The 14,489-nt window shown below is 46.4% G+C and overlaps 1 protein-coding gene across 3 annotated transcripts in view; it reads right to left on the bottom strand.

Moving 5' to 3' along the window:
- LOC119456090 (hemicentin-2-like) overlaps nt 1–14,489 on the bottom strand; it is a 194,522-nt gene that overhangs the window by 28,456 nt on the left and 151,577 nt on the right. For all 3 annotated transcript variants that reach the window (XM_049669540.1, XM_037717691.2, XM_049669539.1), the window contains exon 3: nt 5,063–5,187. In XM_049669540.1, the coding sequence (XP_049525497.1) occupies nt 5,063–5,187 (125 nt within the window). The remainder of the gene's footprint in view (nt 1–5,062; nt 5,188–14,489) is intronic.

The following is a 14,489-nucleotide window of genomic DNA, read 5'->3' on the forward strand; positions in this document are numbered from 1 at the left end:
CACCGCAAGCTTGTGTTCATGACAACAGTGCTGAGTACAGACTTTCGGGCTTGTTGCTTTGATACAGTTTGAAAATTAGCGCATGTCTTTGTTGTTCTTCATTGTCCGTGTCACGTAAACGCTTTGGTCCCATTAATAGTGCTGAGATTTTGTCTCGACATTGCTGTTTTCCTGAAATCACTGCAGTGCAAACCTAATCAGCCCTTATAACAGTAGCTGGCTTCGAAAACGCCGTTTGAAGCTGGTGCACTGCAGCGGAGGCAGTAATTCAATAGGCGAGTTGCCTTCGTATTGTGCCATACATAAAGTACAAGGTTATTTAATCCAGTGAGTGCAACAACTGAAACCTCCACAGTGACGTGACAAGCATCATTAGCTACACAGTGAGTATGAGAGCAGACCAGGCCACAGCACAGAATACCGCAAAACACAAGTGCTGACTTCCACCTATAAAGCTTTAATGCACGTGACTCATGTATATAAACAAGAGCTCGCACATTATCAATCACTGTATGATTACAACACCAAGTATGATATAGACGATGAGAAACACGAGAATAAGGTGAGAGCACGAGTCAACGTTTCGACAAGTGGACTTGTCTTCTTCAAGGCCTTGAAGAAGAAGAGTCCACTTCTTCAGACAAGTCCACAAGTGGACTTGTCTTCTTCGCCTTGAAGAAGACAACTAAACTTCTCGAAACGTTGGCTCCTGCTCTGACCTTGTTCTCGTGTTTCTCATCGTCTTGAATTTTCATCTCCCGCATTCCACGTGTTTTCCCCCGTATGATATAGAGTGTGATATGCGGTATACATTCAAGTGCCTATATAACGAACGCCTCTACAACTAAATTGCTTGTATACCAAAGGAAAAATTCTGTCCCGGTCCTATTGTGATGTGTGCGGTGCGCGACCTTGGCAACGAAGTGGCCGTATAACGAATAACTTCGGATGCACCAAGCACTTCGTTATAAAGGCGTTAGACTTTATACAGCTAGTATATGCATTGGCAGATACTCTTCAGCAATCCTTGGTGCGTATGACTATGGCAAGGTAGTTATCGAGGCGAAAACGAAGGTCCAGCTCGAATAAACGAAAAATACAGTTTAATAAATTCCGCAGTAAATAAAAGCGAAGCAAAACAAAGCTGTTGCAAGTTGTCGGCCATTATAAACAACACAGTCATGTACGTGTTTGAGAAGCGAGAAAAAGTCATTGTTAGTTGGCATTTGTAGTCAAACGGCGTCAATAGAAAGCTTCACTACATTTGTTCTTTATTATTACTGCAGTGTAATCATGTGTTTCTGTTTTCTTATTAACATTTAAAGCCCCTAAATATTGCAGTCGGACGTAAAAACTTCGGAAACTGTTAACGAAACATTTAGTTCGTAAGAGCTACTCGTCATTGGCGTGGTGCCTATATGAATGCTGCCATAGGTGTCATAATTGGAGGGCACCTATTCTCATGAACTCCTGCAGCCTACATGCTGTTTTGTGATGCTGGCTCTGATACAGATCTTAGCACAGCACTCCCCATGAAACTACCCGAGCCTTGTGATTTTTTTTCTGTCCAAAGGCGTCTAAACTAGCAAGCATTCATATAGAGAACTCCTTCCTGTAACACTGCCACACCAAAATGAGCTTTGCAATGCACGGTTTTGAAGATGCTGTACCTGCACCATAACTCTCATGATTTGACACTTGTTGCCGGCACAGAGACGTTGAGCTGCATTTTCGAGACTGATCAGTGCCCACCATGAGTGTGTAATGTCAAATTATGCCTCAGCGGCAAGGACATTCATTTCCCCTGTGGTACCTTGAACAGCCTTGGCCCATGTCCCACCACAAGTAAAGTCTGAGTTGGAAAATATTTTTGAAATGCGAAATTCTTAGGCTCATACTCAACGAGAGTGGCTAAACATACTTTGCGCTCGCACGCGCACGCATGCACGCACACAAAGACGCGCGCACGCGTCTGTGGCCTTGCGCCGTGGCGAACGTCAATTCTCTGGATTTTATGCTGAAATAAGCATGCGTCTTGGCGATTTTCTCTGCCTAGCGTGTCTGATTTCGTGTCTGAAATGTGTTTGCGGACCTAGTTGAGCAGGCTGAAACCTTCCTTGAAGAAGTCAACTACCCAGCCGCGATAGCGTGACTATAGCGTTGCCTGTGCTGAGCACGAGGTAACGTGTTAAATTAAAATTATATCCTGGTGTTTTGCGCACCAAAACCGTGATCCGATTATGAGGCACGCCGTAGTGGGGGACTCCGGATTCATTTCGGCCCCTGGGGTTCTCTACCGTGCACCCAGTGTACCTGGTACACAGGTGTTTTCTTAAAGCACCGACTTGTAACCGCTGGTTTTCATTTCCGTCAGTAGCTGCAAAAAGGTGTCAAAACTTCATAAAGCTATAATTTCTCTTTTTTGTTTCATTTTTATTCTTTTTTTGCGTTAATGGGGAATTTTTGTTTCAGAAGTTTTCGTCATTCATTGCGCCTTAGCCCATATGCCTACAAATGATACGAATTAGCATAAAGCACGTCCTTCCAACCTCTCCGCGGGATCCCATATAGCTTAATCCTTCTACCTATAGGCTTAGCCCTGCTTGTACAAGAGTTTCGTAGGTGTAAATCACAAAATCACAGATGATGATAGGTAAGTAGGTGCTGCGTCATAACTATCCATTCCTGTTCTTTTGCGCTATAAACGTAAGTAATGTTAGAAATTCTTGGAACATGGAAGAATGGGTGCTGCGGAAAAGAGGCTGAGGGGAAAGGGCGACCACTGCGCCTATATACAATGCCTGCAGGAACACCGATCATGCCCTTTTCTAACCCACCCACTTTCGATGCCACAGGGAATTTGCTAGTCTTGATGGGCTTACGAAGGTCTTCGATGAGGTACCACGCCCACATTTGCTCCAGCGCCGACCGGGCAATAAGCGGAGTAGTGGCGGCTATGTTATGGCCGGACGTTCTAGCTCATAGAACCAGCTCGCAGCTCTATCGATTTTTTCCACAAAGGCGTCGCACCTCAAGTACAGAACGTGCGCTTTAAGTAACTCGCCATGGAAAGAATCACAAGTTATTGTTATGACAACTCCGTCGCTTTCTTATGCATGGCCGTCTTCCTCAAATCGTTTTTGATAATTTTTTACAGTGAACTATCACTGATCGGAATCAGCCAGCGCAAATTAGAATCAGCTAGCTCAAGACAGGGGTAATAGAGATCGCAGTGGACATAAATATAGGCTGGTGATGATGATCACTGATGAGGGCGAACACTCTCCTTCAATAAAGCTGTGGAATACCCCTGATGCTGTTATTGTAAGATTCCCCCTAGACGGAGTTACGAAAACAAAACCAAAGGACTTCGAATGTACACGAAATGCAAGAAAGAATTAAGTCTAGCTAACAGAAATATCGGTGTTACAAAACAATAAAGGCGCCACTTTTGCTTAGAATAGAAGGTTTCTAAACTAATAAACGATAAAACGTAGGGCAAGGGTGACGATATAACTTTGGAAGTGCGAAGCCAACTCTCAGAAGTCATGGGCTGAAGTACAGGACGCCCCCAACAGCTTAACGGCAGTGTTCAACGATCATCAATAGAGAGCAAACTACCCTATATTCAAAACTGGATAAAATGCAGAATAATCTCTATTGGCGGATAACAGAGGAAGTTCCTGACTCTGCTATCACTTGGCCCCATGCCTCCTGTGCCCGCATCATATGAGGGTCGTGCTGTGATGCGCAACAGTGCTTGCGCAGCAAGTGCGACACAGTATGAGCTTCAATATCTTTAAGGCAATGTAACATTCCTGCGCTGCAAACAGATATCGCAGAGTTCATGAATGACGCACCGGTCACGTGCGACGTCCTATGCTCGATGGTGAGCTTTAAACTGGGGAAGAGGCGTACTCTTTTAAGTTGTAATTTTCAGCATGAGTAAGACACCTAAGGGCACAGAACGAAAGTTGGCAGATTTTCGGAAGCAGAATGTAGCACTGTATTAACACATAATTTTTGCTCGTGCAAATTTAACAAAAAATTGTATTTCATGGCACCATAAACGGTACGCGTAAGACATCGTCTCCGCCCATCGTTGCATTCAACTTCCTTAATTGAATGGCTAGAAATATGGGCCTTCTCTTTGTAGGAGTCCGCTGGCATTGCGTATAACTAAATGCGCACCAGAATTTTAAAAGATCACCAGCCCTTCCCCTGTCGAGGAAAGGGTGGTAAGCGAAGCTTGTCTTGTGTGTATCTGACCTTCGTGGTGATTTTCTCTCTGTCTCTCTTTCTCTCTCTTTCTCTTTCTTTATCTCTTTCTCTATTTCTCTCTCTTTACTTCTTTCTTTCTCTCTCTCTCTTTCTCCTTCTTTCTCTCTTTCTTTCGCTGGCCTTCGTGGTGATTTTCTTTCTCTCTCTCTTTCTGTCTCCTTCTCTCTCTTTCTCTCTTTTTTTCTCTCTTTCTCTCTCTCTTTCTTTTTCGTCCCTGGTATGTGTCATTGAGCTTGGACCCTATCTGCACAATCGCCAGGATCGGCCCTCTTTTCAGTGTGACACCACCACCACCACCGCCGGCACGTGTGAGCTTATAAAGCTTCGCTTAAAAGCGTGAATCTGTCTAAAGAAAACGTACTTTTCCACCAACATTTTGTTGATATGTGAAAATGGGAAAACGATATTTGGGAACAGCTTCGGTAAATTTCAGCTATATGGCAATCAAACTATAGCTTCATGGACATATTGGTACATTGAATAGTTGATTCATTGAGGTAATAAAACCTCCCAGGAAGCTAGTGTTTTATTACCACATAGCTGAAATTCGCTTAAGATGTTTTTAAATGGGACGTTTTCATACCAAATCCTAATTAATAACTAAGTTTTGGGGGTAGCTGCTGGGGTAGCACTTCCGCAGAGACGAGCGTACGCCCACCGAGAGAGGGGGTCACGTGTCTCGCGCGCCTCATGCCCAGCATTTCTGCATATGACTGGGACGACAACCCAATGTGACGTCAACGATTTGATGTGTTAAGCTCTCAGGCAGTAAGGCACGTACCTTTTCTGGCGGTTCGACGTTGTTTGCTGCCGAACCCCCGGAGCCTGGCGCGGCTGGCGTCGCCACAGTCAGGAGGGCGCCGATCACAGCGGTCAGCAGGGCTTGCCTCACTCCCAGCGCCAATGCTAATAAAGAGAATGTAGAGAACGAAAATTGTAATCCCACAAGCTTTAGATACGGGGAAAGAAAAGGCGCGAAATAATGTTATATTCTGTTTGCTTTCTGAGGTTGTTTATGCCTTTACCACTTACTATATCAGCACGCGAAACACTACCATGAGAAGAAAAAACTCAAACTTTAAAATACACACACAGAGAGAAACATGAAAAGAATACAAATCCACTTAGGCTAAGCACTTAACACCAATTTGCATTGTGGAAGTTTGGTTTGAACTGTCTTTTTTTGCCATTCTAACACAGCAGTGATTGGCTTTATACAAAACCGAATATTTCTTCTGCGGAATGTGCTCTGTTGCATACTCTGTTATGCAGTTCTACGGAATATATCCCGTTTTATGCGCTGCACGCAAGTACACTGGTACTTCTGTATGTTCAGTTACGAGGATGTCCTCTTAGTGATGTCAATTAATGACATTATAGCATATGTTGTTAAGTAAGTCTCTACAGGGAGATGGTCATTACCTAATTCTGTATTTAGAAAGTAAATATGCCTAAAAATAAAAAGGTAATTGAGTTATTTTAGGGGTGTTTGTGTGAGCCGGCCTAACTTTGAAATCTGATGTTTTATTAAGCGAGAATGAGTAGCCGACATCACAAGTAATCCAAAACTCTCATACACACATATTTACTGTGACAATAAAATAACATTTAGCCCGGGGCTACCATTACTGGCTACCATTACTGCACAAAATCAAGGCACTTACTGCGGTGGGCTAAATGATCGTGCTTGTTCGTGCTTTTCTGTTTTTTTTTGTTCTTGTTTTGTGCATGCATATCAAAAAGATGGCTCTACCCAGCAGCGTACGAGAGAACGGCGTAAAGGTGCTTGTTAGGTGTCCAATTATTTATGCCCGTACAGCACGTTTTGTCCACTGACGCAACCCTATGCAGGAAGTGCAGTGAGGATACCGGAAAGTATTTGGAACGAATTAAACCGGGTATAAGCATTGTATGGCCAAATGGTAACATTTGCTTCACCATATCATTTGTATATTTTATAGCCAATATTAGAAGACATACTTGTGATGGAACACTGTAAGTAATGTGTTGATTTATAACCATCACAAACCGAAAAAAAAATTACCAGTCTTTCTCGCTCGTTCATGACCGTTTTGTCAATTTAATTTAAATTATAAAAATTGACAAGGAACTCAGGAAAACCAAACAGGACTACCTTTTCATGAACGTTCTGTCATGCAACACGTGACCTTGCTAGTTATCACATTATTCTAGGGGTCGTATTGAGTTTACTTGCGCTGCTTGCCTCAATAATAAAATACCAACACTTCCAGCAAACTATCCGACTCAACTGTTAGGTCTCACGATAAAACGATGGAATGGAGGCAGGTGAAAGAAGACTAGTAGCTAGCTATAAAAGCTGTTCACGCTTAATGGAAGACGTACTCGATGTACACATTAAAAAGGCTTCTCTCCAACCGAAATTATCCGAGGCCCCGACATTCAAGTTAGCTTGAGTGGTTTTCCGAAGCGCGACCACTGCTTCACTGTGCATGACAACGTTTATCAAAGAAATAAGATAAAGCCGCCCTTTTCTAAAGTACAACAAATGCGTTCCCCAGCGCAAATACCAGTTTTTTTTTTTTGCGAATACGTTTATAAACACACGCCCACACCACGCGCTGAACAGATTGGAGTTAACGACCGCAGCACAATTTTATGGAGGGTCTAGACATCCTTAATATCTGTATTCACGCCCAAATTTGAAGAGTTTTTAGCCAGCCTCACATTGCCCAGTTGTAATTATCTGAATAAGTATGCCGAGAAAAGAAAGTTCAAGTGCACCCATGAACGCTGTGAATGAGCGTTGCATTATTATTACGTTTTTTTTTTTTTTTTCATCGACGCCTCGGGGTCGACCCCGAACCGCGGTGCAGGCACGGCTGCGTCTGAGTGCGCTCCTTCTCAGTGAATGCCGCGCTCGGTGCACGATCATCAGTGGCTTCGCGTATTTTACGAGTTTCTTTAGCCGAGCGAGGCTTAACGACGCCGAGCTGGTAACTAATCGAGTCGCCGCGTGGTGGTAGTTCGAGGTTCCCCTTCGTTTTCGCCCTTGTTTCCCCACATTACCCTTCTCACCCTTTTCTCGCGAGACAACTTCGAGCAGTAGGCATGGTGCGGGAAAGAGGGTGAGCCCGTGCCAGACTTCGAGGCGAGCCACAGCTGGACTTAATTCTTCGCGACGCCGTTACGCGGCGCTTGGCTGTAGCGGCACTTAAGCTATGCGCTGGGTCGTCAGCAAGCACCCGAGAATTACCGAAAAGAAGCATTTCAGGCGCGCTAAAGGAATCACGCTAAGGAGAGCGATGGAGCAACGTACGAAAGAAAAGAAAAGAAGACAGAGAATGCGGCTCTGCTGCAGTTGTTGCTCGCCTCAGGGGCGCTTTCTCGGAACTAGAAGGAAAAAGGTCCTAGAGGCAGCGTCGCTTATGAACAAACGTGTTTTCCGCGCACCTACGCCATGCGCGCACAACGGTATAGCTGGCTGCAGCGAGGACCAGAGAGGTGAGTGAGAGTGGGTGTGCGTAAAAGAAGAGGTCCGGGAGTAAATTACTCTGCTTACCAGCACGGAACTGGCAATTAACCACCTCTGAACCCCCTCTCTTTTCTCGTGGAGGGTCCCCTGCCATCGATTGCTTCCGCTTGACTCGCGGCCGAGGGGAGACGAAGAACGAAGAGAACGCGGCGATGCGCCGGACACCATCGGGATGCGCGACCGTTGTCGGTCGCCGCTGGACGCGCGAAGGCGAGAAGGAGGAGTGACGCGAGCAGTGTGCGAAAGCGCGAGGACCGTGACACGCGCCGCGGGACGGCTGCGCGAGAACATGGTGCGGGAGCCTGCTGAGCGTTCTCCCCATCCTCCGTCGTTTCTCTCCCGCATCTGCCTTAGTTTCTTTGGTTATGGGCTCCTGTTATCCCTTCGCGTCACTTTATATCCCGCTTGGCTGCGCAGGTGGCTAATCTCCTCTTCTTCTTCTCATTTTTTTTATTTCCTCCTTTTCCCTCCTTCGCCGAGTATTAAAGAAGTGGGCTTCTCCTCCAAGTTGCTTTATAGCGTGGCGAAGCTAACTTTAACAGTTGTCTTAGTATTCGGCGTACCTGCATGCTTTCATCGACACCACAGGAGTCGCTGAACGAACGTCACTACCTATAATGGGAATGTCTGTACCGCGCAAAAGACGAGGACAGAAGAAAGAGCACAGCACAGCGCCTGTGTTGTGTTCTTTCTTCTGTACTCCTCTTTTGCGCTGCGCAGACGTGTCGATATTGAATCCCCAACTCGCCCAAGCTACTACTTTATCAAGTTATAATGGTAAACTATTTATTGGCTGCTTGGCAGGTAATGGCAGGTAACTATTTACTGGTACTTGGCCTAGGTAATGGTCATCCGGTGCGTGCACTCGAGAAATATTTGCGAAAAAAAATGACGTTGGTCAGATCTGGACCACTCCTTTCATCACATCGTTTTATACTCACCTAGCCAATTAACGCGGTTTTGGAGTGAGAATTGCGAAAGTGATCGATGTGGCCTCAGGCTACAATGTAAAAGCGTACTATGTTATTTTAAAATGTTGCACAAAAGTGCTGCTCATCATGCATCATCAGAGTTGAAGATAAAATAAAGCGAATCAAGCTGTACACTATGATGCCGATACCAGAAGGTCAACTCGCATCATCTGTAATTCATGACTAGCGCTCTGTTATGACACCCCGAGCTTATGAACGCCTGTACGTGCTCGGGTGAGCTACTGCTACTTGCGAAAACGTGCGGCAACTGCAAGAAAACGAAGAGAAATCCCGGCGGTGATGGGGAAGTGCAAGGCAAAAGTATTGAGAAAGCTATAGTTATGATGGTGACGAAAGGCAGCTGTAACATTCCATCTGGCGAGGAGGTGAAGGCAATGACAGCTGTCAACTATTGTGCACTTTATAAGCTGCCTATTGCGTCGCAGCACAAAAACTACGCCAATGTGCATCATTAGGCTGTATTGATGACATAAGTAGCAATTCCTTATTAAGTTCACTTGCAAATACAGGGCCTTTTATATTGTCATTGTTGCTTTTTGTGCATGACAGATCACTGTGCTCTTGCCTATGATAACCGTGCCAAAAGCCATGGTATTCGCCCATGAAAAGCAGCGCGCTGTTGCCAGGTTGTGAAGAGCGAATGATTCAAAAGGACTCTCCCCCCCCCCCCCCCCCCCCCTCGCTATAAACATCTGGCCAGTTACGTGAAATATTTAGGAGAAGGCACCGATACATCGTCAAAACGTCATTTACCACAAGGCTCTCAAGATATTGTGCAAGATTACCAAGTGGACTACAGCTAGCGACAGTGTTAGCATTCTCATATTCTTTGGGATTGATGTGGCAGACTAGTGCGTGTGCGAACTACAGTAATGTGACTAAACTATGCAACAACGCCTATTCCACTCATTCCGCGTGGGCGCCAGTCTCTGCGAAATGCTTTAATTTACTACGGATTTGAAACTTTTAAATATAGTAACAATGTTTTGTTTGTTCTTCATTTGTTTTGTTTTGTTCTTCATTTATCGAACCAAAAACGTTCACTGAAGATTACAATACTCCCTAATGCGAAATTTGAGTGCAGCTCTATACGTGTTTTCATTTCGCAATATATTGAGGCAAAGAATTTGAAAGAGACATGTAGCAGAGTCGGCAATTATCGTATATCTGCTCTGCGGGTCAAGCGCGTCCGCTTTTATACATGAATCGTCGAAGGTTACAGTGTAATCACTGGTATCGCTTGGCTTCTAGAAAGTACTTCACAATTCGCGTCGAGCATACATTACAAAACAATCGCAAACCATGACAATGAAAACAAGCGCGAACGAGACCAAAACAAGCAAACCAAACAAGTGCGAGCGAGAGCTGACGCAAGCAGACGATAGTACGAAACTATAGCGGTCCGGCTGAGTCAAGATACGAGTACGCATCGAGCGGTCAGGCGAGTCTGCATGAAACCAGTTTTCCGCGCCTACGTCACTGCAGGGGCCGCACTCATTGGTCTCTGCCGTTCGCGGCTCTCGTCTTTCATTTTTCGCTGTTGTGCTCGCTGGCTGGGTGACGCCGCCGCCGACGTTCGCCGCAGGAGCTGCGCTCTAAAAGTTGCTGGTGCACTACTAAATGAGTTAGATGTAACGTAATCGAACGCCTATCCGTAAAAAAAACTAAAAAAAAACATGTGTCTTCTGCCGTACATGCGAACCATGTGTATTCGAACCTCTGCCTTTTATTATTGTCCCCACCCTTCGAAGTTTGTTGTACAGACAGCGAGGTGTTTGTTTCTGTACATGGCTAGCTGATTTGCAACGAACATTTAAATAATTAAGAGTCAATTTATTCTCAATTACGCATCGCGATTGGTCGCTCGCATTAGGTTCTTTTTTATATTCGACGAATCTCACAAACTTAAGAACAAGGTTCGAAACCGCACGAACCCCAAATAGGCGCGTCGACACAAACACTTTTACTCTGGAGCTTGCGCAAAGAAGATAAATACAAACTCAAAGCTTCACAAATGCAAAGGGCTGGAGCAAGCTTAGAGCGCGCGGCGAGAACGGGAAAACGCTCTGTCGGCAAATCAGCCTCAACGGCCTTCGTTGTCTTTGCATCCTTCCCAACCCATTCGGGTCGCAGGTTCTGAGAAGACACGCGTTCGCATGCTGTACGAAGACATAGAGGGAGAGCTGCTTGAAGAAGGAAAGAGAACGGGTCTCGTCATAAGGGGGACGAGTCTTAGAGGGGCTGAAAGGAAAGCGGGGACACGGGCCGACGTGGGCGAGAGATGAAAAGCGCGGCTGTTACGTTGTGCTTCCGACCAGAGAAGTGGCAAAAAAGTACCAAGAACAAATACGAGCAAAGAGAGCGCGGACAAAGCGGGCGACAGCATGACGCAGTACTCTGGGGCGCCGTAAAGCAAACACACCGGTCGAAGCCAAGGCAGGAAGTAGCGGTAGCAAAGGCCCCTACGGTATGAAAGGAGGGGAAGAGCTCCTCTTCCAGCCCGTTTGGCAGCATGGAACCGAAGCAGAAGCACCAGAAACAACGGCACGTGAAAAGGCGCAGCTCATTTTTTGCTGTTCTTCCCGGTAGAGTTCTAGGAGGAGGGCGCCTGGGACGAAGAGCAAGAGAGCTATGCCGCCCTTCCAAATTTATCTCCTCCCTGGGTCCTGGCCTCGCCGTGCCCACCGGAGTCCTCGCCGGGCACGCGGGTGCATCCATCTATCCGTCTACCCGAGCGAGCATTTGGGCTCAGCCGAGCGTCAGCGTGCCGTCGAGATAAGGCCTTATCTTCACGGGATCTTGACGGAGAGATGTGTCCCGCGGCGGCGGTGGTCGCCACCGCGCTAGTGCCAGAAGCCACGTTCCACCCACTTTCCCTTCAGCTCTCTGTTTCTATTTCGCCTTCTCGAAGACCTGGAGAGGAGTGTAGTACGCATTCCTGGCGTAACAGCAGCGTCGTGTCTGGACATCTGATCCCGGGAAGAAACAAGGCCAAAGGGCTGTCGCTCGTAGAGCAATTTCACATACTTGAAGTCACTGGCGTGTTTATTTTTATTTTTCTGTTTGCTTTGCAGCTATCGCCTCGTAACTCTGTTCCTGTGATATTGTTTTTCTTTTTGTCCCCAATAACTGCGCACTTTGCTTTAGGCTACATCACAATAGTGTGCATCACTGTGACAATTACGGTGTGTTAACTGGTAACAAACTTCATAGCATTGCTCGTGTTCTATGGTCGTTTCAATTGCCAGGCTATTCATGAGGTTTAGAGAAAGAAGCTTCGTATTGAATGCTCTGGTCAATAGAAATCTTTTTCCGATGTACGAATAAAGATTTCGTTAACTCGACCCCACTAACTTGCGGCAACATGGCCTTCCACAACGTTGCACACTTTTTGTAAGGAAACGTGTAGCTCGGGTTTCGCTTTCTCTTGCCTGATGATTGGTTCATGGGGAAATAGCATAGAAAAAGAATAGTCGCATGAACGCAGGATGGTATGCTTGACGATGGACCCCCGGTACCGGCGCCACATGACACAGACAGCTTTCGCAAGTCACCATGTAATATAGCACGCACGTTACGTAAAGGCGACGGAGTTAACATAATTTTGCCGGAACTGCATTGCGAATTTTCGATTTATCAGCTTGAACTCTCCTCTACTTCATTTGCGCAGTGCTCCGGTACGCCGTGTAAAAATTACAAGTACTGTGCAGTGGAATCTCGTTCTTCCATCTTATGGTGGAGCTTGCATTGCAATATCTTCCGGCATGCTCTGAACGCAGAAGAAATTATACGCACACTTTTGGAATGAAAATTTTTACCTGCCCAGTTTCGAGCACAAGTTCTAGTGATAAAGAAACGTGAACACAAGGAAATGCGCACAGCATTTTGAATGGCCCTACTGCTTACGTAAAATCAGCAGACAGCTATTTAAAAGTGCACCAAGAGAAGAAAACGAAAAAATCGTCGGCCCTTCCCCTACCATAAAAATGGGGTGTGCGAAGCTTGTCCTGGGTGCCCCTTGTGTTTGACGCTATGTTTCTTGTGAGTAACTTGACCGTGACCAAGGGAAGGTCAGGGGATCTGCTCGGCGTTGGCGGAGTGCCGCAGCTTCAGCGGCTCGCACCGTAGGATCAGCCCGTCAACGACGCGCCCTTTCACAGGCGATCTCCCGTCGGCACTCGGCGAGAGCTGCCTGTTGTTCGGGGGTACGCACAATGCGCGGTCGTCCCATCGGTTTTCCGCGACTGAACTGAACTGAACGGAAACGAAGCGGGCGCAGCGCGCGCGTAACACTTTCCTGCCCTTTCCCTCCCCGGCGGAAGCAAAACGGCTCTGATTGGCTGTGCACGTGGCGTGAGCGCGCGCCTGCGCAGCTGACACCGTGCCTAATGACTCACTCCCGGCGCCAGCGAGCCGCCACTGGAGCCAGAGTTTTAGCGTTACATCGCCGGCGCAGGCTAGCGTATACAAGCTTCGCTTGACAATGCCTTAATAATTGCTATTCTTAGTTAGCTTTGAAACAATGTTTCCGCACAAAAACGTTCTGAAAACATTTCATCACGTTTCAACAGTCCGCAGCATCGCGGTAACTGTGTCGGCGTACAGTAGCTGTCTAGATTTGGTTTATAACTACACCGGTTGTCGAAATGACCAAAATGCCAAAATGATCCCTTATAGCCTGTGTAATTCTTCTGTTTGGCGATTCGCGCCTTTTAGCAATAATCAGGGCGCCCTCGTTGTCATATACGCTACAATTAAGTGCACACAAAGCCCCACGTTATCTTGACCATTGTGAAACGGTTTAGTCGAGCTTCTTTCTCGTTCTTTTGGCTTTGTTGTGTTTGTGTGTGTGTTATTTTCCTAGTATTGTGAGAGCATGCACTCAGGGGCATGATGGAAACTTAGAGGCGTTTCATCGCTCGGTTTCGGCTATTCCAAGGAACTTTGAACGTGCCGTTTTCTTTCTTTCTTTCTTTTCGTTTTTTTATGCTGGGTGAGATGGACCGAGCGCTCAGCAACATCTATAGGCTCGTGCCTGCTGTCTTTATTCTTTTCTTCTCTCAAACAAAGCTCCTCGAGGTAGAGCCATATCTGCTTGGGAAGACAATCTTTCCAAGCGTTCTTTCTTGGGCCGCCGAGAAACCGTGGGATTCGCTTGCGTCGAGACACCCAAATCAGGCCACACGTGCGCTTCGCCGAGAGGAAATCGGGAAACGCTTCAAGTCTTCTGGCACACTTTTCACGCTTCCTCTCGTACCTCCCGTTCTTTCCTCCATGCCGATTCTTTGCAATCCTTCAAGAGGTAGCGGGCTAACTCGCCGCGAAAGGAAGCATTCGGCTGCACCTGCCAAGCGCCAAGTCTCTGCGCGCAACATCTCCGTTACTTTTTTTCTTGTTCTTCCACTCTGCCGCATAGCGCAAACAACCACTCTTGCGATTCCACTAAAGCGTTGTTTTATGAGATACGTTTTTATCATGTCCGTTTAGGAACGCGAGCATTCCGCCGTGTACACAATATATGTGTTCGTGTGTGAGCGTTTGTGTGTTTGCCGGCGCGCGTGTGTGTTTTGTGTGTTTCTTTTTGTGCGTGCCTATTTTCGGAGGCGTCTGTGTTTTTTTTTTCTTTCTGTGCTTGTGTGTGGGAGAGGTTAGGATGAGGAGTGTTTTAAGCTGGGTTTTTCTTTTCTTTCCCCCCTTTTTTT

The sequence above is a fragment of the Dermacentor silvarum genome, chromosome 6 (genome assembly GCF_013339745.2).
Source record: "Dermacentor silvarum isolate Dsil-2018 chromosome 6, BIME_Dsil_1.4, whole genome shotgun sequence".
NCBI classification, from domain to species: domain Eukaryota; kingdom Metazoa; phylum Arthropoda; class Arachnida; order Ixodida; family Ixodidae; genus Dermacentor; species Dermacentor silvarum.